Consider the following 25,271-nt stretch of genomic DNA (forward strand, 5'->3'; position numbering starts at 1 on the left):
GAGCACTTGCCCGCAAAAGGTGAAGGTTCCAAGTTTGAGTCTCGGTCTAGCACAAATTTTTAATCTGCCAGGAAGTTTCATAATTAATATTGTGGAGGGGATATTTCTGAAACTTTTAGACCACCCCTCCCTCCAAGCACACATTTCTCACTTGGAGTCTCCTATGGATATTGTCTATTGCTGTAATATGCTGTTAGTATGTGTATAGCCAGACCAGGAGAAGGGGATAACTTCCTGAAACTGTCCTTGCCACTGTGGTGTGCTGCATGGCCTGTACAGTCAATGCACAATACATTTACAACTGTTTACACTCGTATAACAGAGACAAAAACAAACACATGTTCAGCAAATGACATCATAGCAAGGTGAGGCTCTTAGCAGCTGGGCTCTTTCTCTATGCAGTTACTTCATGCCCATTTTCAACAGAGTTGAAATAAGAGTGCAAGAGAACATGAAAGTTTAGCTTAAGTCCTTACAGAACACCATGTGGCAAACTCTGAAGAGAGCTCCAATAATGCAGAAATGCTCTCATACAACAGTAGTACATATAAGTCTGAAGCTGAAGGTATCATTTATGTTAGTAAGATGGAAATCCTTCCAGAACGTATTTTTATTTTGCGTGTCTTATTTCATAAATTCTTCCTCACTCTTCAGCATCCTAATAGCTCTGTCCTTTCTCCCTGTGGAGCACGAAATGGCATTATACCAACATGGGTACACTCTTTGTATGACTGTGCTTCTGTTTCATTATTTAGCCTTTATGCTAGTTTGCTGTCTTACCCAGTAAGTTACAAATACGAAAAGGAAAAATCAGCAGCAGAAATCAGATTAGTTCAAAGTAATCTAGGTAATGGTATAATATCAGTTCTTTCAATACTTTTAGGACCTCAGCAGGGCAAACAATACTAAAATGAAACACATAAGAGGTGACACCCAGCAAAATAAGACAGCAAAACACAGTCTACAGAAACACATCTTGGATTAAGCACTGTTGTCTCAGTTCAGTGAATTGCTAAAGCTACTTCCAACATTACAAAAATGAATATTATTTTCCTACATTACCTCTTTTCATGCCAGATCGTTCTATAGTGTCCATGTATAGTATGTCTCATTCACTGAACCGAAATTCTATATTAATAACATGTAAACTGAACTGACTTGGTTCTCTCCACGAAGACAGACAGACTACCATCATAAGTGAAGGATACGGGGAACAAGATGAAACTTGTCTTTAATTTTTTTTAATCAGTGTGAAACCCCTAATAAATTTGAGTTACGCTGATATTTATTGAACACTTAGTAAATCGTGTTTTGTTGTCTTCTTGTGCTGTGTATCAACTGAAAGGCAAACTCATACGCATGGCACTTCAACTACGAGTTACAACAAAATTACATAGAGAAGGAAGGAACAAAGAAATGTTTTATGTCTATACTGAGCAAGCAAATTATCATGCATTATGCTATCTAGGAAAAGCCATCAGACAGAACTGGTCACTTTTTTTCACATTTAGTATTTATGATCTGGAATGATAAACAGGGGGAATAAATGCCAGTAAAAATACAGCTGACAACAAAAGCACTATAAACACTTACTCAAGATTCTGACAAATGTCACGGTTTTTCTCCTCATGTTTGAGGACTATATCGAGAGAGAATTCAATAAATAAGACAACTGTGATTAGAATTGGCTTAATCTAATTTATAGGTTAGAACACAATTTATAATGTAAAGTTCTGTGTGAGTATTATAACTGTAATGTTCACTTCCTAACTCAGGCATTAAAAAGTGAAACTATAGAAACACTAGAACATTTGTAATGAATAAAAAACATATAAATACAACAGCATACATGTAACAAAATAAAGAAATTTATGTCCCTGTAACAAAGACATCAATGACATTAATACATGTACACTTACAAAACTGCAGTCAGATCATCACAATGAAAACAAAATATATTTTTATGTTACTGTAGTGTATGACGTCAAAATGAACACATAAAGAAAATATTCTGGCACAACTGACGGGAAAGTTCTTTTCTATTCATACACTGAAGTAAAACTGTTTCACAAAATGAGCAACCAGAAAGAAAAGAAGAAATATTTACACTTATTTATTTCACTACTCACCACTTTTGCAATTATTTATACCCTTCCTAAGTTGTATGTTTTTCCTTTTTTGGCATCAGTATTGATTAATTGTATATGTTAATTCTGGAACTCTGGTTGTCAAGATGAGAGCTCAAACATCACCAGCAAACAAGGTTTATACAGTTTCAGTGAATAAAAAGCACAGAAAAATGTCCTTTACTTCATTGTGTGACACATGAACAATGTAAAGACAAGGTTAAGTTCTGAGACAGTTATTTAAACTGCTGATGTCAGTCTGCATGACAGTATGTTTTAGAAAATGTGACACTGTCTGCACACATCAACAGTTGCATCCATAAACTTGACATTAAGTTCCTCTGGTCATGCCTTTAAAAACTAGAAAGGATAAAATAAAAAAGGGAACTTATGATAGCAGTTCAATTCCAAAAGAGCCTTGACTGATGAAACAGAGCTCAAAAGATTGCAGTTAATATTGTCATATGGAAAGGAAGGATTTAAATAGAATCTCTAGATACTATTTTGAATGAAATGTACAGGACAAAAGACACTGTGATATTTAGGACAAAGGCATTGGCAACAGGTACACAAATACTAGTGATATCATAAGTCCAGAATTTAGGATGAATAAATCAACATGGGAAGAGCTCACAAGTTCTGCTAGATTGCAATTTGCATGGAAAAAAATTCTGATCAAAAATATGGCAACAATTTTACCGTTTAGGAAATCCCATGAGTATTAATAATTTAGTACGACAATTTCTTAGGCATTTGCTCATATGAAACATAGTGCATCCAGCACATTAAGATTATGCTTGGCATAAATACCTGATTTTGAAATCCTCAACTAAAAATAACTTATGCTTTGCAGTACAATGTCAACAATTAAGTTGTAAACTTGTCACAGTATACTACTGACATCAGCACCACAAAACCACTAAGATTTCATTACCTTGGTAATTTATTGTCTTGTAGTGTTTGCATGACCATGTTCTGCTCTAACTGAAGAAAACTGAATACTCTTTGTTACCAACCTGCTTTCCGTGTGTGTGTGTGTGTGTGTGTGTGTGTGTGTCTGTGTGTGTGTGTGTGAGCGCGCGCGCTCTGAAGGAGGGCTTTGTCCAAGGACTCAACAATTTTTTATCTTTTTTACAAACATGTTCACAACTGAGTATATCTTCTATTTAGTATGTAGTGAGCTATTCCCACATCAATACTAGATTCCATCATATCAACAAATAACTCCCTACAATCACAAGCCATATTCAACTGAGGCCCCAGTGATTTCCCTCTTTACCTCAACAGCTAGCAAGTTATGAAAGGGAGACATTGTAATAGTACTAATGCCATTAAAGATAATAATAATACTGTTTCCTTAATGATGGACTGATTAGTGGCACTGGTGTATAATTTCCCACAGGGAATAAAAACTATGAAAGCAGCCACATCAACTTTCTGCACTAAAGCATATTTGCTATGATCAGTTTCTGAACGTAACAGAAATACTTGTATATACTGACAATATTAAGTACATTTACGAATTTAAAAGACTAAAGTATCTAGAAACAGCAACACCTGCATCTCGGTAACAGATAAGTCTTCATTAAAAACCTTCAAAATAAAAAAAAATCTCATGTCACCTCAGGTATTCCAGAAACTGGAAATGGCACATTGAACATTAAAAGCATCAAATACACAAAAAAATGAAATATTTCATTGCCTCTCCCTGTAAGTGATTTTGTGTATTCATTGCATATGCTGTGACTTATTTTGTAATCAACTCTATGGGATGTCTTTCTTCCTTATAGTTATTAACTTGTAAGATCAGCTTCCATATATTATGACAAGTGCAAATTTTTATGGGTCCTGCTGAAATGGTTTACAATTGTTTTGTTATGATAGTTCCTATAAACAGTACTATTGGTAAATAAACTGACAGTGTAGCACGCAACCCCGTATATATATCAGGAACTCAAGTAGACTTATGTCAGTTCTATGGGGCATACAACTATGTTTCACGATCTCGAATAATGTAGTGAATTAAACTCAATGAGATTTCTTTGAGTTAACTGTATTTCTGAGAAAGTCCGATTATGATAACAACTTTATTGTCAATGAAATAATTTTGTATGGTGTTCAACGTTGTTCAGAAATCTGAGAAAACAGAAGCCACCTCTTCACTTGCATCCACAATTAGCAAGATACTCTGACTGAAGAAAGCTATACTTCTCACAACCGGTGCTTCCTAAATCAATTTCACTTCTAAAGAAAAAATTTTTCTCTAAAAAAGTTATTTTATTCCACTTTAGGAAATTTTCTAAAGTACTTCAACAGATAACTATTGGTAACATTGGAATACAATTTTGTATCTATTCTTTTAAGTATTCATACATGGGAGGGGCTCAGATTATTTTCTGCTCACTTAGAATTATTTTAAAAACAAACAATAGTGTAATAATAATGAGCGACTATACTGTAGTGCTCTTAACATAAGATTTAACAGGAGTTTTGTCTGTGCCTGGTGAATTACTCATTTTCAGAGTTTCAATAACTTTTTAATGACACTGAGTGGCTATTTATACACTTCAGAGTACTTATGATGATCTGTCAGAAAACATTAAATTGAATATCATAACTAAAACACTAACACTCCTCAAAGTGACAATGGAAATCAAAGTTATGGAAGGGCAGAAATTGGAGAGTGGCCTTGTGTGCATAGATCTAGGCAACTGTCCCCCCACTGAGAACATTTGGATTACAACAACACTTTCAAACTCCACAGAAGATAATTGGGTCTCCAGCATTTCCCCGATCTTTGTTTTACCTCTATTTTGCTTCCTCATTCTCGTATAACATGTCCCTTCCATACCTTGTCTTTGTAAATTTTACTTTCTCTGTCTATCACCACCAAACTCCCTTTTTCATTGTTAATTATCTTTCCTTTTGACCCCTAATAGCCCAGCCAAATAGTCACTGGAATGGGGTTGAATGAACTGTGTTGTAGAAGTTCTGAAAATCTGCTTCTTTATGTGAATTTCAACTTCGCCACCTTGAATTATTTGATGTTGAACATGTTCACGAGAAAAAGTTTGAAATTATATTTAAAGTTTGATGGAAGTCACTAAGTGCTTTCATTATGAAACACTGAAAGATTATAGTCTGGGTATTTTGTGTTCCACTCTAATCAAAATCTAATTTTTCACACATCTCAATGTTTACGATGTCACATTGTCATATCTCCTGAACCATGTGTTGTAGAATGATGTAATTTTGCAGTTACATCCTGTATTATATGGATACTGTCTGCAAGGTTTGTTGCAAATAGAGCTAGTAGTAAGGAAATAATAAATTAAAATGCCATGCTTAATGCTGAAGTTTGACTGCATGAACAGCAAAAACATAGTTAGTGATATACATTTTCCTTTCATGGTGGTTCTCACTGAGAAAAAGTTTCAAAAAGGTTTGAAATTATGCGTAAAGTGTGAAGGACATCACAAAACGTTCTCATTCTGAAATATTGGATGCGTATAGTGTGTGTAATTTGTGCGTTGTAAGATACGCTGCCTCACGGCTTATTACTGCAATACTTGTCTTATTTTGATAAACCTATAACATAAGATTATACCTCTTAATTCATAGATTATGACAGCACTTTAAATTTTTAAATTAGGGCAATACTTATATGAAATATTGAAAATGAAATTTCTGTTGCTGCTGGAAGCTGTTAGACAGGCAACCTGCGATAGGAACTGTGTTAGTCACTTAGTAATACAAATTAAGCAAAACTAAGCTCCCCATTATTTTGTTTCTATTGATTTTCTTTGTCTGGTACACAATTTTGGAGAAACCTTGCTTCAAAGTAATAAGCTGGAAAGTACTGTTTTCTATATGCTTTCGGTCTATGTATTCCAAGTTGCTCATCAAACCTGCAGGTGGGACTGTTTTGTTTGGCTTCTGCTCCCTATCTCACTTCCACTACCTCCCACTACTGGACCCAACTCATTTTCAAGTAGCCTAGCAACTTATTCTTGCCCTTTGGTACCTGTGCATTAGTCATTTTGAAGAAAAGATAAGTTTGTTGAGTTTTATTTGTATGCTGTGTTGGGTCTGAAAGAATGGAAGCACAACGTAAAAAGCTAACAAAACATTTTGTAAAGCAAGTGTGAAAAGGAAGGATGAGAATGGCATTCATCTCAAGAGGAAAACATCAAGAACAATTCATGAAATCATCAGAAACGATGTATATACAAGAAGATGATTGCTGCCCATGCATGTAAGATTGAATAAGGTCAGGACCAATCACTGCCACTGTTATAACCTTTAATCACCAATAATTGCGTGGATATTCAAACACACTCACTTAGGAACAATAGCTCGTTACATGATAACAACTCAGTATCTCTTATTCGACTGCCGTGCCATGACATGCGGCCGGCGCTGTTCGTAGCTAGGTGGCGCTCCCGCGCTCAGCCGAGTTGCGGAGCGCCTCTATCGCCATTTGCGCGTACTGTCGTGGCGGCACTGTTAAATGTCGTGGCACTGTCACAACAGCCACCACCAAAGACAGTTATTTTTTTCATGTGGATCAATGGTGACACAGCAGTTGCTGAATGATTACAGCTGATTTTTCCAAGTCATGAACACAATTATGTGTGCACTATTCAGAAAATAGAAGTAAGGTAAAATATACTTTGACTAGCCTAGATGAGATTGGGCAAACTGTAAAAATAGGTCTTCACCTACTTCCAACATAACAGCAACAGATGAACAGCACTATCTTTCTTGCATGAAAAAGAGCAAAGTGGCAAGTTTCTTTCAGGAATAAAATGAAGATAATTTTGTCCTTCTCCCAAAAATAGTGACCCTAATCATCAGTTTTTTCTGAACAAATCGTTGGACATGGTTGAAGGCAACTTTCATCTGGATATAAAGACTGTGAAAGACCAGCTTATGGACTTGCAAACTAATAACCACACATCCAAACAAAGTGCCTGTCGTATGCTTCAAATGAACAGGCTACAAAATCAAATCAGGTTCCTGGTACCAGAAGAAATCTTCTTTAGAAGAAGACTGACATCTTCAAACATTACAAACAGAAATTGCAATTCCATACTCTATGAAACATTACCTACCACCAGACCACTTTCTGAAAAGACTTGGAGAGTTCTCTCCTGGCACTCTTTGTGCTTTCATTGATACAACTGTGCTGAAGAGGAAACATGATGGTATTGGCAAATGGAAGAAAAAGTATACTGCTGTTGTACACAGTATACAAATGAAGTGAGGCCAGTGCAGAAAGATTTGTCACTATATATTTGCAAAACATTCTGGCTTTTGGAAGTTATTTAGCACATTAGGAGTTTGTTCAATTTACAATGAAGATTTAGACTTTAAGCATCAGCCATCATGAGTGTACATCTGAAAGTTCATGGACAGTACTTCAGCTTCTTTATAGCAATGTGGATATTTATGCTCACTTACTCAATAGGCACAATGATTAACCCATAAAGTATAATTGTTACAGTTCAAAACATTTGTCAAGTAAAAAATACACTGCCAGCACAATGTGAGCTTAAGGAGCTGTTCAGCTCCAACTATTTGAGCAAAATAATGAAGTAGGATTAGATGCAAATAACATAAAATATCTTTATAAATTAATAAATCTTCTGAAGATCTTATTTATTCCTTGCCTGAATTGTTGTGGGTTTATAATATTATCAAATTCCTAGCAGATATTCCAGGGTGGTATTGATTTCTGAAGTGGTCACACAGGATATTCCTTGTCAATAGACCTTTGTAGTGTTCATAAACTCTCGTGCTAGTAAGTAAGACACTGTCTTCTCAACTTTATTAAAATTAAAGAGAAAAGTGGAAGAAATAAATCAAAAACTTAGGTGGTAACATTTGATTAGCAATTACATTTAAATGTCCGAGATATCACAAACTTTCAAATGTTATCTTAAGATGTTACCTCCTAGTGTCTTTCAAGGAAATAGTAGCTTTTATAATGGAAGGGAGTGGCGTGAAGGAACTGCTGAGAACCATTTATTATTGTTTTTGTTGAAAAGAGTACACTGAACAACTTCTTGAACCATCAAGAATAAACTGTATTTTGATTTAAATACTTAGCCCCTGCAAAGTATCCATTTCATGTACATACCAAAATACATTTTTGGAATGTTACATACAATTGTATCATTGGTATGTTATGTACATATATTCCATTGCATACTTTATCTTTCAAAAATTAATTTTCCTTTTATATAATAACAAATGCAGTAATCCATACATCAGTGATACAACAAATTCAATACGAAAATTAGTAACGTCTTTTCTTGTGACAATAACAGAAGAAATGATAACAATTAAATTATTGAGAAATGACAAATGATGAACAACCAACTACTGTAATTTCTATAAGTCTTTGAAGAAAAATGACGCAATGTAAAAAAAGAAAATAAATTATTAATGTGCTGACGTAAGCTGTCAGCAGCACTCTTATTGGCAAAGAGGTTGCAAAAAGATCGATAGTAGGTACTGGAGCAAGTGAGCCTATCTGGAGAGAGGCCAAACACAAATTTGCAAGAAATGCGCCACCAACGTCCTCTTGACCGCCAGTATTTAGATTGGAGGGCCCGGTCACTCATCCACTGAGTCGCCTAGTCGAGACATCAGTTGTAGCCCAGTGGGAGTCGCAGTTGCAGTTAGCTCAGTGCCAGTCAGTCCCCAGCAACTAGAGTAGTGTACGGAGTGGGACGTGTACTTCACAGTGAGAATAACATGGACTATTACAGAACAGCTTGTACCACAACACCTGGACTATCTTACGTTAAGTAACTTCTTGTTCTTATGAATAGAGAACCCTGTTAACACATGGGTGCAGTTTGTGCTGTAGCAGACAATACCAGCTACCAAACAACATCCTCTCCTTACTTCCCACAGTACAAGCCCGCGGTGACAACATGACGACACAAGAATTTGGACTAACACTTCTTCAGTTTAATACTGAATGATGTGAACATGGAAATTGAATAATTTTAAAGTAATAAGCCAACAGGTATAAAATTAAGGAGAGAGGGCCTGAATAAACTGAAAGAACCAAAAGCCATCAAGATGATCACAGGGAGTATTAGGCAATGACTGACTGAAACAAGAGACATTAATACAATATTATGGAGATGGGTAGCTTTGAGAGATGAAACAGTAAAGGCAGCAGAGGATCAAACAGAAAAAAGACAAGGTCTAACAGAAATCTCTGGATAAAAGAGACATCATCAGATTTAATTGAGAGGAAGAGTACATCTAAAAATGCAATATATGACAAATCCATGATGGAGTAATGATAATATTATGAAGAACTACTAAACATATAGTGAAGATGTTGAGTAGCAGACAGGAACAACAGAAAGACTGCGAAGCAAATGAGCTTTTGGCCAAAAGGCTTTCTTCTGAAATAAAAAACACAGATGCATAATTCCACGCAAGTACAACTCGCACACACACGACCACTGTCTTCGGCTGCCAAGGCCAGACTGCGAGCAACTGTGCATAATGGGGGAAGAAGTTCGGGTGGTGGTGGTAAGGAGGAGGATGGGGTGGGTAGGGGGAGGGACAGCTGGATAGGGGTGAGGGACAGTAAAGTGCTGCTTGTGGGAGCAGACAGGAACAAGATGGGGAGAGGGTAAGGCAGCTACTTGCAGTCGGGTCAGGCAGAGGGCGGTGGGAGCAGTAAAGGACTGCTTCACAGTCTGTGCCCTCTTGATCCTTCCTATCAACACCAGCTTTTTTGAAATGCATAGACAGGAACTCTTCTTGTAATATATTCTACATTCCCATAATCCTCCTGGCCTCGACCTTCGTCAGTCACTGTCCTTCGCCCACCTATCCCCTTCCCTGTTCCCACTCCAGTACTGTGCAACCTTCTGTTCCACCAAAAGACTCACAGTCTGTTTACTCTTGTGCTTTTCCACTTTTTTCTACCCCTCCTGCTGCCCTCCATCTAACCTCCCAACTGTACCTAGCTGCCCTACCCTCTCTCCACCACATCCCTGCATGCTCCCACAAGCGGCACCTTATTGTCTCCCACATCTACTTTGCTTTCCTCTTCCTCCCCGTCTCAGCCTCCTCCTTACCCCCACTACCCAGACTGCATCTCCCATTATGCGCTGTTGCTCACAATGTGACCTTGGTAGCCAGAGACAGTGACCATGTGCGGGTGAGTTGTAATCATGTGGATGTGTGTGAGTATGCAGTCTAATTCAGAAGAACGCATTTTGTCCAAAGGCTTACTTGTTTAGCAGGCTTTTAGCTGAGCTGTCTGCGAGCCAACATCTCCACTATATGGTAAGTAGCAATACAGCCTTTTCATAATATTGTCGTTAATGCCACAAATGAAGTAGAGATGACAAAGGACTTGGAAGAGCAGATGAATGGAATGGGTAGTGTTTTGAGAAGAGATAATAAGATGAATATCTACAACAGTAGAACAAAGGTAATGGAATGTGAGGTGATGCCAAGGGAATTCGATTATCAAAGTAGTAATATTAGTAGATGAGTTCTGCTACTTGTGCAGCAAAGTAACTGATGCTGCTTGAAACAGAGATGATTTAAAATGCAGTCTGGATATAACATGACAAGCATTCTGAAAAGAGGACTTTGTTAACATCTAACACAAATTTAAATGTTAGGAAGTATCTTATCGAGGTTTAGTCTGGAGTGCAGTCTCACATAGAAGTGAAACATGGACAATACATACAAGAAGAGAACAGAAGATTTTGAAATGTGACCTGCAGAAGATTGCTGAAGTTAAGATTGGTAGATTGAATAGTTAATGAGGAGGTACTGAATCAAACTGAGTGAAAAAGAAATTTGTGGTACACACCTGTAGAGGGGGATCGAGGCTTGATTATACTAATCAGTTTCAAATGGATGTAGGTTGCAGCAGTTACTCTTACCCATGATAAACTAGTGTGGAGGGTTGGAATGAAAGCCACCACCACCATAACAACAACAACAACAACAAGGTAAAAATTGAAAAATCTGACTTTTTTAAAAACTTTTTCACACTTCCATGCAAAATCTATAGTTACAAAGTGAAAATTCATAGTTTGCACAAGTACATAAATAAATCAAAAGGAAAAAAAAGCAAACTGTCACAACTTCTACAAAACTTTCCAGATGAAATCACCATTTGCCTTACAGTTCTATATCTTACATTTTATTCATGCCTTGTAATTCCTTTATTTTGGTTCCAAGTTTTCATCAAACAATTGTCCACCCCTGATAGCTGAGTGGTCAGCGCGACAGAATGTCAATCCTAAGGGCACAGGTTCGATTCCCAGCTGGGTTGGAGATTTTCTCCACTCAGGGACTGGGTGTTGTGTTGTCCTAATCATGATAATTTCATCCCCATCGACGCGCAAGTCGCCGAAGTGGCGTCAAATTGAAAGACTTGCACCTGGTGAACGGTCTACCAGATGGGAGGCCCTAGTCATGTGGCATTTACATTTACATCAAACAATTTCTGTCTAGTCTTCATTAATACTCTCTAATTTTAATGACCACTGCTACCACATTACTTATTTGACTTCTTTCCTGATTCTTATCTCTTTCCTGACAAAGGTTGTGGATTACTTTTCCTTCCCTCGTGGAACAGTAAGGTTTTTCAAAAATCTATAAAGCCCAAAGTACATATACAGCTTTCTTTTCTACCTTTTTCTCTTTTTTGTATATGTCAAGTGCACTCCAAAGGTCTGGCTTTTCACAGGTGGCAAATGAACACTACTTTTTTAACTATTGTCAATATGCATCAGCTATTTCTAAGAGTTGAAAACATTGGCCATTATTTGTTCAGAATACTCTGTACACAGGGACCGCAACTGTTCTCAAGGTATACAAGAGACTGCTTCTGGTTGTACAAACTGTCCAAGAAGGTAATTTGACCGATGAGCCAAAACATTACAACCACTGCCACTGCTAGACTGAATACCACCTGGTGGCATAGTGGCATATTATATAATAAGAAATACACATAAGTGGAGCCAAGCCAGACGAGCAATCATTCTAGTGATGATACGAGCCACAGATTAAGAAATCGACAGACACAAGTGACCTTCATAAAAGGCAACAATCACTTCGAGAAGGCTTTGAGTCACAGACATGCACAATGAGAAAGACTGCTAAATATTTATGCAGCTTTAGACAAAAAAGTCGTTCTTCTGAAATAGAAAACACACAAATACAAATCGAGCACATTATCTCTAGGTGCTGCAGCCTGACTGTTATTCCATCTGGCATTTCCCATTGTTCGATCAAGGGCAGCTTGTTATGGCCTGACACCTGGGAGTGAGCATCTCTAAAATAGTGAAGATGTTTGGCTATTTGTGTGCTACTGTTGTGAACATGTTTGGAAGGTGGTGGAAGGATATGAAAACACGGATAGGCAATATGCAGTTTGATGTCCATACCTCATCACAGAATGTGTAGGCTGAAGGCTCACCCACTCTGTAAAGCAGGATAGGCAGTGATTTTGGCAGATCTGATGACAGAGTACAGTGTTATAGTCTAATTAAAATTATTTTGTGATTAATGTTTCTACAAGTTGAGTGGTAGGTTCCTGGTGTCAGCCAATTTCAGCAGTTTCTTGCTCCACGTGCTCAGTGTGTTGCATGCTTTGTGGACACAAGCAGCAGGGCCTTGCCAGGTGATGCAGCCCACATGGGTTGCAAGGGTGGGCGGGGAGGGATAGGACTGCCAAATACAAAATACGCAGTGGTCTCTGCATGTTCTGTTATGCTACAGCAAAAATATTCATAATTTCCGAGATCACTTGCAAACAAGGGAAAAAACTTGAAAAGAAAAATTTCAAATTCTCATTCTTTATCACACGACTGTAAATTTACTATTTGATTAAAAGCTTTGACTCTTTCGCAAATTATAGTCTCACATTGTAGTTTGCCTTTAGTGGTTGTACTTATTCTGATGTTTTGAAATTAAGAAACCTACATTAGTTAATTCAGAGAGCTTGCAGTGAAAAATGTGGTCCATTTATGTTCAAGGGACTTTAGGTCACATGTACATGTACATGAAACTATCAGACTGAAATTGTTTTTAAGGGTGGAAAGAGAGCCATATCTCACTGCAACGTGCAGTAAATATAAGTTATATTAGCGCAGTGCGGCACTGTGCACCACAGCCAAAGTTGTTCCCATGCATTATGCTCAATTCGTGAATCATGTTCTGTGTTTCTGTTCTTAGGCAATTTATCACATAAATCACTTCTGCAATCTAAGGTGGCATTACAGATACAGTGTACTGTAACAAAATAAGTGAAATGGAATTGCTTGTAAGACACATTAGTGTAAAATCACTGGATTGTTAATGGAAATGCTGTGAGTTCAAATACACATTCAACCTTTTTTTAAGCTTAATGTTGTTTTTCTCTAAGAAATCTATGTTCATGTAGTAATAAGGTCATACAATTATAGCTCTCATTTTCGTTACTAAAACACCGTTATCAAAGTAATAAACTGCATTGTTATTGTATTTCTACATCCAGGAATGTAAAAAGCTGAGAATTTATATAAACGAGTCTTCCTCGGTTTCAGTTTCTGATCAATGTATTAAAATGCAATGGGAACTTGTCTCAGCTAAAGGCATACAGAACTGGAATCTGAATTGTTCTGGAGCTCTTGTTGTCATCAAAGAGCCATTAAAAACTTATTTAAACCGTGAGCAACAGTTATGGACAATGCCTTACAGAAAACAAAGACTTTATCGATTGTCTACTACAGCAAAATATTCATATTCCAAACAACTGCAAAAACAGTAAATTACCGAATCCCATTGCTCAGAAAAAAAAAAAACCACCATTTTACCTTTATAGGTTGTAAATGAACTAGTCATCATATCAATGCCATTTCAATTTCAATTAACTCATGTGGGCTCAAGTTACGGATTATGTGGCAAGAACAACAAAAAATGTATGCTGGTAGATGTGAAAAGAATGACAAACAAAGTTAAGAACTGTACTTCATCATCAGAAAGGCAAAATATTGTAAGACACACAAAGGAAGAAATAATGAAAGATGGGAGAATGAAGGTGTAGTGGAAAATAATGTAGAATAATATGTTATTTCATTAAATTCTGAAAGCACTTCTACTGACTACACTGATGGCAGTGAAACTGTTTCAGATATAACTACTGTGCATTTGTTAGTGTTCTGTAGGTTACCAGTAATTTAGCTGTGTTCACACCAAACAGCTTACTCCGCTACTTTGGACAATTTGTTGCTATGCGTCATGTGTGTGATCAAATGCTTGTCCTATAGCTGTTATTCATTTATAACATGTGACTGTGATATCTTAATGCAGCACTATATCTACAGCACCAGTAGCAGAAGCAGCAGCAGCCCCACCATTGCCGTTCTCACTACCTTCCAAGACGTTGGCAACAGTCTGTAGGTAAACGACTTTTTTTTCTTTTTTGGTGCATGCGCAACTATCGATCACATGAACCTGTGCTATGTTGTACATGAGCGGGCAACTATGGTCCCCACCGCTGCCATCTGTCAATCACAAAGTAATTTCAGTCAGATGATAGCGTAGGCGCATGTGTTTTGGAACACACTGTTCGGTACACACAGTTCATACGAGGTGCAGCTGACGATCCCTACATGTTCCCTTGTTGAGCCAATGACATCATCAATCATGACTGCAGTGGACATAGGAACATCAAGATTGGATCACAGATCAATGAAAACCTTTCACCTGGTCAGCTGAATCACATTTCATGTTACAACAGCTTCGTGGGCATGACCAGATACGCCATCATCCACGCAAAACAGCTGCTCCAAGTTAGCACTGTGCTGTGGAGGCACACCAGTGTGGTCTATTATGCGATGGCGGACATTCAGCTGGGCTTCCATGGGATCTGTGGTAGTAATCAAAAGCAGTTGCAGATTATGTGAACATTACTGAGGATCACCTGCATCATTGTATGCTTTATTTCTTTCTCGATGGCAATGGCATCTCCCAGCAAGATAACTGTCTATGCCACAAGACCAGAATTGTGCCACAATGGTCCAAGGAGCAAGATGATAAATTATGTTAATGTTTTTGCCAACAAACCCAATGGAATACATTTGGAACGCTATTAAGCAATACGTCTGCACCCACAAATTATATCCTAATAATTTTTGTGGTTCCCATGCTTGGTAGATCTTATAATTCCTATTGTTCTAAATAATTCTCTATTAAAGGCTGACAAAGTTGTTTCTTAGAGAAAAAATAGATAAATAAATAAAATAAAATTTTATTTGATAATATAAATCAAAAACCAAACTAAAAGAGAAAATGTCCTTATCCAGAAGAGAAAGCTGCGTCTAAAAATGTTATGAAACATTTGGCATGTGAAGGAACCATTTTGGTTATCCTGACTACACTATTTTGCTTAATTCCCTTCCGTATAGCTCAAATGGGGATAAATGTAGAGTAGCATGTAAATATTCTGATCATGAAATAGTTTGGAAAAACAATATGGAACAGACTATTTTAGAGCTATATATATTTCTTCAAGTTATTGCTAAAATATTGTAACAATAAGAGAAATTATGGAAATATGTGCGAAATTAAAACAGCTAAAGTTTCTGATAAGAGCTAACATTTCTCGGCTATCATTTGTGGAACTGAACAAAAATGTTATTTATTTTTGTTCTTCCATTTTTACAACTTACCTCCATAATTTCTATTTACTAGTTGGTCACGATCACATTCAGCCTCTGATATTTCATTACTCTCTTTGGAGTCATTAAAAGATGAGTTATTTGGGTCATGGTTACGAGGTGGAGGAGGTGGTGGTTCCGGACTCCCAGACATTGGCAGATTGCGAGCAGAACCTGTTATAAAATTTAAGGCATTTTTAAATTATTTCACTAACCAAAACAAAACAGCAGAATGGTTAATATTTTAGATAAAAGTGCTGAATGTTCAATTTCATCTGTTTAGAATGTCATTAATTTATTACACATATCATGCAGGCTAGAAAGCAAGTGGTCAATGTGGCCATGAAACTGAATCCAACTCAGAAACATGATTCAGAAATTTAAATTTGAACAGTAACAGGCAAAGGTATTATAGACAATTTCAGTGACACATTAAAAAACCTACATTATATATTCACAGACTTTCATTTAATGAATGCTTAAATTTAAGTGTACCACTATCTGATGATGATAAGTAAGTTTGGAAGTTTTAGAGACTACATCTAATTTTAAAGATGGAAATTCCACGATAGAAACAATAAATAACAAAAAGTAAAAGGAATCATTCACCCACAGGTAAATAATGTTTGGTGCATGCTTAACAGCACAAAGACTTAATTACCTTACCAGCTACTATTTTTACTGACATACACTTGCTCTTGTCTTTGGGGCACTGACAGTGACGGCACAGCCTTAGCAAGGGATGTCACAGCCAGTGTGCGTTTGTGTGTGTGTGTGTGTGTGTGTGTGGGTAGGTGGGTGGGCATGCATGCACCCATGTGAGAGGGGGGGGGGAGGGGGAGGGGGAGCGAGAGAGAGAGAGAGAGAGAGAGAGAGAATATTGGTTACACTAGAGAAAGAGTGTTAGTTTGATATCTAATTAAGCACCTGTGCTGTTATGTGTGTCTATGAACTATATGTTACACATCTGTAGGTGAGTGCTCATGTTTTCCCATTTTTATTTAATAGTTCAATTTGACATTTGTTTCGTCACTTTGTCAACTGCTTATATGATTCTCAGACATCATACTAAATACTGCTGCAAAAACTTCACAATAAAACTGTGAAGCAGCTGCTCATCACCTTCATGTGCTGGTTTGATGGTAGAGAGCTATAGTGGTGAGTCTTTTTATACAGTAGCTCTCCGAAGTATACAATAATTAGGAGGAGAGGAAGCTGTCATCCACAGTCCTTCACCAGGGAAATAATCTAAGGACCCTGGGCCAAGCTGTGAACTAGTCACTGTCAGGCCACAGAAGCCCATGTATGAGCCTGGGCATGTTACAAGTATTCATCCTGACCCTCTGGAATTCAGCTCCTCAACAGTGTGTTATTGCTGAATTCATTCCTCAACAACTGGTGAAGTTATAGTAACTATAAATGTAGGTTTCCAGCCTTTATTGAGCTGATATCCCAAATTTCTGTTGATTAGTGGCCAAGAGTATATAACATTTTTGTCATTTTAGGAAACTGTGCATCAGCCAGATATTAGGTACGATTAAAGACAGCTGCGATGAACATCAACATTGGGGAAGACAAGGTCAGCCAGAAAAATCCATTGTAGCCAACCTCTGTCTTGAGTCGTGCCATGAAGAATGAAGAAATGAAGGAGATCCTCTGTTACGTGTACAATTGAGACTCACTAATGAAAAGAAAGTTAAAGTATTTATAGTTAATTCACAGAGAAACACAATAACAGCCCAGTAAAACAAGCCCCTCCTGTGTTGAGGTCACTAGGCTTTCACTGTCACAGAGGAAGCTGGTCAAAACAAACTAACAAAAGCTCAAAGTGAGGAGTTAAATATTCGTCTGACCGCAGGCAGGAGTCATGGTCTGTGACGTACAAAGTGAGTGATCTGTAGTTATTCTCTTCTACTAGGCAATGTATGTTAAATTTGTGTGTGGTGGTGTTACAGCCCCTGCACTCCTACTGACTGCACGTTTTATACCAGATTTTATATAAGCATGCTCATTGCAACAGCTTCTTACAGTCAAATTGGTACAAGAAAATGATGAGTTGTTTCAAGAACATTATCTGAGAAACTTAAAAGCAGTTTAATATTTTACAAGAATAGCTCACTTCCTGTTTTATTTGTGCAAAAAATATTCTGTTTTCTTTGACTCACTTGTCATCAAAATTCAAGACTGAAATTTATTACATGGGGAAATTAACTTACCAACACTCCTTCTGCTTACTGAGCCACGGCTTCCATAATGATCGTATGGGGCTCCATATTGTCCATACTGGCTGCCATACTGGTCTTCTTCTGTACCACAGTTTGCTGGATCATCATATTCTGGACCAGGAGAAAAGTTGGATCCAGGGCCATTCTGGCTATTTACTCGTGAATAGCGACCATTAGTTCTAGGCTGGAAGGAGAGATTACATAATTAACATACTGTTGTGTGTTATTTAAAACATTTCAGTCAACATTATTTAACAGTGTTTCATGTAGCATATATATTTAAAATATTTGCCAAGCTGATGACAAGAGAGGAAATAAAAGCATTTAAGTTTACATATTCCTTCCTTTTTTCATATTAAATAACTAAAATCCTGCCTCGAATGCGATAAAAGCACCTAGTGTTCAGCGTTCACCCAGGTTTTGGTGTAGATAACTAAACCTTCTTCAGAACAACAATAAAACCCAAAAGTGCCTAAGAAGACTTTTGACAATGATTAAAAGAACAGCATAGCTACACATTTATAAACAAAAGAGAAAAGGAAAACACAAACAGTACATATGTACAAAGTTAAAACCACTACTTAACTTAATGGTGTATGCTCCACCTCACACTGTCCTATGTTCAATGGGCCATGATCTGCTATCTATGCACATGCACAAGACAAGGGGAGTTACTTGAATGCGCATACGAATGCGAGAAAGTTTGTACATGAGTCAAGACTAAATAGCCCATACATTCCCAACTGTGATCAACGTATATAAAAAAATGGAATGGATAGAACAAGAGATGATGAGCTAAATAGGAGATGAAACCTAGAAATAACGGCACACGGTTGCTTATGCTAGTAAAGAAACTTATATATGAAGCTACCTATGACAACAGGAGGAACTCTTAAAAACTATACCTAAAGCCCGTAGTTAGACTGGGGGGCAGGGGGGGGGGGGGGGGGGGGCAGAGGGGACGTAATCTAAAGACGTCGTGGTAATAAAGATATAGGGATAAAACATGAGGTGTTCAACGGGCTAAAATCACGTTCATCATAAAAGGAAACTGAGGATAAAAAGAAGAAGAAGAAGAAGAACAGCTTGACCAACCACACTCGCCAATCAGCGCGTGCATGTGATAATCCCCAGATCATCAAATTTACAAATATGAAGAACAAAGTAAAGGAGAAAAACCTTCAAAAAATTTTCTGTTTCTTAGTAGGAGTTGGTCGGATATTGTCTTTAACATGTTGCACATGCTTAAAGATCTGCATTTCTTACAAAACATCCAGTTTTAAGCCCTTAACCTTGGCATGAAGTGAATCGGTATTAACTGGAGGGTTCGGCGCATGAGCTGTTTGCACAATGTGTTCTGCATAAGTAGAGCCCTTAGTACCGTCACTGCTTCTAGTAGGAAAATGCTCTTTATACCTGAGACCCAGAGCTCGCCCCGTTTGCCTGATGTAAAATTTTGGACAATCCCTGCATGTAATCTTATATACTCCTGATTGGGAAAGTTTATCACTCTTACTCTGCAAGGAGTGAATTAAATTCCTATGTAAACTATTATTAGTAGAATAGGCGACTCTGAAATTATGGGCTCTGAGTAAATGCTCCAATTTGTAACTTATATTGCCTATGTAAGGGGCAGATATCTTTGCCACCTGTTTGTCATCTAACGCATCCTCAAAGGTGGAAGACGTAATATTATTTTTATTTATTTTCTTGTTATACATCTGTCTTACCAACTGAGGCCTATAGCCATTATTTATAGCAATATTCTGAAGTGTAACCAGTTCAGTTTCCACCGCATCTGGTGCAAGAGGGATAGCTGTAACTCGATGAATATTAGAATGAAAAAAGGACATCTTATGGGCGTACGGATGGGTCGAGTCTGCAGGTATAATATTGTTGGAAAACGTATTTAATTCAATGCAGTTGTCAACCACAGTTAAAGTGAGGTCCAAAAAATTTAAGGACCTAGTATTGGATTCTCGCTCAATTGTAAAACTGATATCATGGTGAAACCCATTAAAAATTGAAAAAAATATGTTCTACATCATTTTGAGAACCATCAATGATTAATAGAATGTCATCAACATACCTTTTGTAAAATTTTATTCTCCTAAGAATCTCTCTGTCACTAGCAAAAATATCAGACTCTAAGCAGTTCATAAAAATTTCTGATAAAATCCCAGCTAGGGGGCTTCCTATAGCCAGACCTGCTGGTTGTAAGTAAAATCTCCCATTAAATGTAAAGTAGTTGTGTTTTAAAACTATCCGTAGCAGTATCATCAACTCATTGATCTCTTTATCCAAAAGTTTTTGATGGTGACGTAAATTGCCGTGTGTGGTCGACCGGTACATTAAGTATAAACTTGTTATGTCAAACGATACTAGTTTAGAATCTTCAGAACAAGATATCTCGCGTAAACTGGTAGCTAAATGAATGGAATTTTTAACGGAATAGTTTTTACTAAAAACGAAATTTTCTTTAATCTCAGTATGCAAGTATTTTGCCAGCTTATGTAGGCACTTCCCGTACTGTCAACGGTAGGGCAAATTGGGTGATTTAACTTATGAACTTTAAACTGGCTTCTCAATTTAGGGCGCTTGAGATTCATGTTTATCAGCCCATTCTTTCGGAATTCTCCTATCAAATTTATAGTATTTTTGATCCCAGTTCTAATTTCTTTTTGAAGAGTAATAGTGGGGTATTTGTTAAGCATAACTATCCCATTGTCATTGAAAAAAGCTTCGGTCTTGTCTACGTATTCTTGCTTTGTGGTTTAATACTTAACACTATGTGCTTTTTTCGCAATCGAGGCGGGTTTTTAGTTTTTTAATACATTAACCAACGATTGACCAATGATTGCTAGTGCACTGCGATGTTTAAGGTTCTTAAATCCGTACCAGCCGAGGAGTCAGATGCAGCAAGTAGATACTTAGATGTTATTCTGAAAAGAGCTAGGGCAAACATGGCTATTGATTTTATTAAGCAGTGTAGAGTGCTCAACCTCTCCCCAAGTTTTATTGATGGTTTCATAGGTAAATCCTTCCGTAAAATGCCAGTCCTTAGAAAGAAGCTGCGTTACAGGTATTTAATGCTAGAATCTCTGATTTATATGCCAAGATAGATATTTTGAATGAAAGAGCATATATGATGTACTTAGAAATTTTGAAGTTTTATTCTGTTCGCTTTAACTTTCAAATAGATGCTTTTTGGTTTAGGGCAAATGAGTGATTGGCTCTACAAATCTACAAATAATAGAGATTGCCAACAGACATGACAAACAAATTGCTAACTTAGTTGAGAAGCAGGAACGTGCTAACAAAATGACTCACAAATTTTACAGCTGAACATTAAAAAAAAAAAAAAATAAATAAATAAATAAATAAATAAAAAATTTAAAAAAATAATCTTTGGTTGGGTCATTAATAAGACAGAAATTGTATTTTTGCTCCAAGGGGAGTCTCTCCTCTCTAAAGGATTAAAATTTAATTTCGAGCCTAGCACCGCAAATCTGAAAGTTCTAGAAGACAGAATAGTTGACTTGAAGATCGGTCTAGATTATGCCAAAATGCCTAACGAGAAACAAACCCGATTGGCTTACGAGGCCTGCAAAATTACGAGTAAATTTGCACAGAGTGCACATAAAGAGGATAACACAAATAAGGTTTTAAGGTGTATTAACCACAGACTAATACAAAATGATGCTATTGTCACTAAAGCCGATAAGGGAAACTCCGTAGTTATCTCCACAAAGCAAAAATACATAGACAAGACCAAAGCTTTTTTCAATGTCAACAGGATAGTTATACTTAACAAAGACCCCACTATTACTCTTCAAAAAGAAATTAGAACTGGGATCCAAAATACTATTAATTTGATAGGAGAGTTCCGAAAGAATGGGCTGATAAACATGAATCCCAAGCACCCTAAATTGAGAAGACAGTTTAAAGTTCATAAGTTAAATCACCCAATTCGCCCTATCATTGACACTACGGGAAGTGCCTCTCATAAGTTGGCAAAATACTGGCATACTAAGATTAAAGAAAATTTCGTTTTTATTAAAAACTATTCCGTTAAAAATTCCATTCATTTAGCTACCAGTTTACGCGAGATATCTTGTTCTGAAGATTCTAAACTAGTATCGTTTGACGTAACATGCTTATACATTAATGTACCGGTCGACCACACACTGCAATTTACATCACCATCAAAAACTTTTGGATAAAGAGATCAATGAGTTGATGATGCTGCTATGGATAGTTTTAAAACACAACTACGTTACATTTAATGGGAGATTTTACTTACAACCAGCAGGTCTGGCTATGGGAAGCCCCCTAGCTGGGATTTTATCAGAAATTTTTATGAACTACTTAGAGAGTGATATTTTTGCTAGTGACAGAGAGATTCTTAGGAGAATAAAATTTTACAAAAGGTATGTTGATGACATTCTATTAATCATTGATGGTTCTCAAAATGATGTAGAACATATTTTTTTCAATTTTTAATGGGCTTCACCATGATATCAGTTTTACAATTGAGCGAGAATCCAATACTAGGTCCTTAAATTTTTTGGACCTCACTTTAACTGTTGTTGACAACTGCATTGAATTAAATACGTTTTCTGACAATATTATACCTGCAGACTCGACCCATCCGTACGCCCATAAGATGGCCTTTTTTCATTCTAATATTCATCGAGTTACAGCTATCCCTCTTGCACCAGATGCGGTGGAAACTGAACTGGTTACACTTCAGAATATTGCTATAAATAATGGCTATAGGCCTCAGTTGGTCAGACAGATGTATAACAAGAAAATAAATAAAAATAATATTACGTCTTCCACCTTAGGGAATGCGTTAGATGACAAACAGGTGGCAAAGATATCTGTCCCTTACATAGGCAATATAAATTACAAATTGGAGCGTTTACTCAGAGCCCATAATTTCAGAGTCGCCTATACTACTAATAATAGTTTACATAGGAATTTAATTCACTCCTTGCAGAGTAAGAGCGATAAACTTTCCCAATCAGGAGTATATAAGATTACATGCAGGGATTGTCCAAAATTTTACATCAGGCAAACGGGATGAGCTCTGGGTCTCAGGTATAAAGAGCATATTCCTACTAGAAGCAGTGACGGTACTAAGGACTCTACTTAACCAGAACACCTTGTGCAAACGGCTCATGCGCCGAGCCCTCCAGTTAATATCGAGTTACTTCATGCCGAGGTTAAGGGCTTAAAACTGGATGTTTTGTCAGAAATGGAGATCTTTAAGCATGTGCAACATGTTAAAGACAATATCCTTAACGACTAACACCTACTAAGAAACAGAAAATTTTTTGAAGGTTTTTCTCCTTTACTTTGTTCTTCATACTTGTAAATCTGATGATCTGGGAACAAAGATGAGGTGACTTACCGAACGAAAGCGCTGGCAGGTCGATAGACACACAAACAAACACAAACATACACACAAAATTCAAGCTTTCGCAACAAACTGTTGCCTCATCAGGAAAGAGGGAAGGAGAGGGGAAGACGAAAGGAAGTGGGTTTTAAGGGAGAGGTTAAGGAGTCATTCCAATCCCGGGAGCGGAAAGACTTACCTTTGGGGGAAAAAAGGACAGGTATACACTCGCACACACGCACATATCCATCCACACATACAGCCACAAGCAGACATATTTGGTCTTTAAATATGTCTGCTTGTGGCTGTATGTGTGGATGGATATGTGCGTGTGTGCGAGTGTATACCTGTCCTTTTTTCCCCCAAAGGTAAGTCTTTCCGCTCCCGGGATTGGAATGACTCCTTACCCTCTCCCTTAAAACCCACTTCCTTTCGTCTTCCCCTCTCCTTCCCTCTTTCCTGATGAGGCAACAGTTTGTTGCGAAAGCTTGAATTTTGTGTGTATGTTTGTGTTTGTTTGTGTGTCTATCGACCTGCCAGCGCTTTCGTTCGGTAAGTCACCTCATCTTTGTTTTTATATATAATTTTTCCCACGTGGAATGTTTCCTTCTATTATATTGATGATCTGGGAATTATCACATGCACGCGCTGATTGGCGAGTGCTGTTGGTCAAGCTGTTCATCTTCTTCCTTTTATGATGAATGTGATTTTAGCCCGTTGAACACCTCATGTTTTATCCCTATATCTTTATTACCATGACGTCTTTAGATTACATCCCATCTACCCCCCACCCCCCACGCTTCCCAGTCTAACTACTGGCTTGAGCTCCTCCTGTTGTCATAGGTAGCTAGCTTCATATATAAGTTTCTTTACTAGCATAAGCAACCGTTTGCCGTTATTTCTAGGTTCCATCTCCTATTTAGCTCGTCTCTTTTTCTAGCCTTCCATTTTTTGATATACGCTGATCCACGGTTGGGAATATATGGGCTATTTAGTCCCGACCCATGCACAAACTTTCTCGTATTCATATGTGCATGTACATTCAAGTAACTCCCCTTGTCTTGTGCATGTGCATAGATAGCGGGTCAGGCTTGTAAGTGAGCAACCACTGTGGCGGGCCATGGCCCATCAAACATAGGCCGGTGTGAGGTGGAGCATACACCATTAAGTTAAGTAGTGGTTGTACATATGTACTGTTTGTGTTTTCCATTCTTTTTCATTTATAAATGTATAGTTATGCTGTTCTTTTAATCAATTACAAAGGTCTTCTTAGGTACTTGTGAGTTTTATTGTTGTTCTGAAGAGGGTGTTGTTATCTACGCTGAAACCTGGGTTAACACTTAACACTAGGCGCTCTTTTAGCAATTGTGGCAGGTTTTTAGTTTTTTAATATATCACACACACACACACACACACACACACACACACACACACACACACACACACACACACATAAACACCAACTCCAGCAATTTGACATGTCTTCTTTATGGTAAGAAGCACTCGTCTTGATGGTAAGCGGCAACCTGTCTCTTCCTATATTGTTGATGTTCCTACCTGGCATTTCCACTGTTTGATTCGATTTACATATGATGTTTTTACAAATTTATGCATCACATCACAATAACTATACACTTATAGCGGAGATGCTGAGTTGTGATAGGCCCAATAAAAAGATTCACACAATCATAGCTTTCGGCCATTAAGGCCTTTGTCAGCAGTAGACACACACACACACACACACACACACACACGCAAGTGCAACTTGCACACACGTCTGCAGTCTCAGAGAAATGAAACTGGAGCTCTCTGAGAC

The 25,271-nt window shown here is 37.5% G+C and overlaps 1 protein-coding gene across 1 annotated transcript in view; it reads right to left on the bottom strand.

The window, feature by feature from the left end:
* The window catches only part of LOC124802781 (Down syndrome cell adhesion molecule-like protein Dscam2), an 866,453-nt gene that overhangs the window by 37,595 nt on the left and 803,587 nt on the right, over nucleotides 1–25,271 (bottom strand). Inside the window, exons 34-35 of the mRNA XM_047263777.1 lie at nucleotides 18,046–18,238; nucleotides 15,842–16,003 (exon numbers count right to left, since the gene is read on the bottom strand). Of these exons, the coding sequence (XP_047119733.1) occupies nucleotides 15,842–16,003; nucleotides 18,046–18,238 (355 nt within the window). The remainder of the gene's footprint in view (nucleotides 1–15,841; nucleotides 16,004–18,045; nucleotides 18,239–25,271) is intronic.

Source organism: Schistocerca piceifrons, chromosome 6 (genome assembly GCF_021461385.2).
Source record: "Schistocerca piceifrons isolate TAMUIC-IGC-003096 chromosome 6, iqSchPice1.1, whole genome shotgun sequence".
NCBI lineage: Eukaryota > Metazoa > Arthropoda > Insecta > Orthoptera > Acrididae > Schistocerca > Schistocerca piceifrons.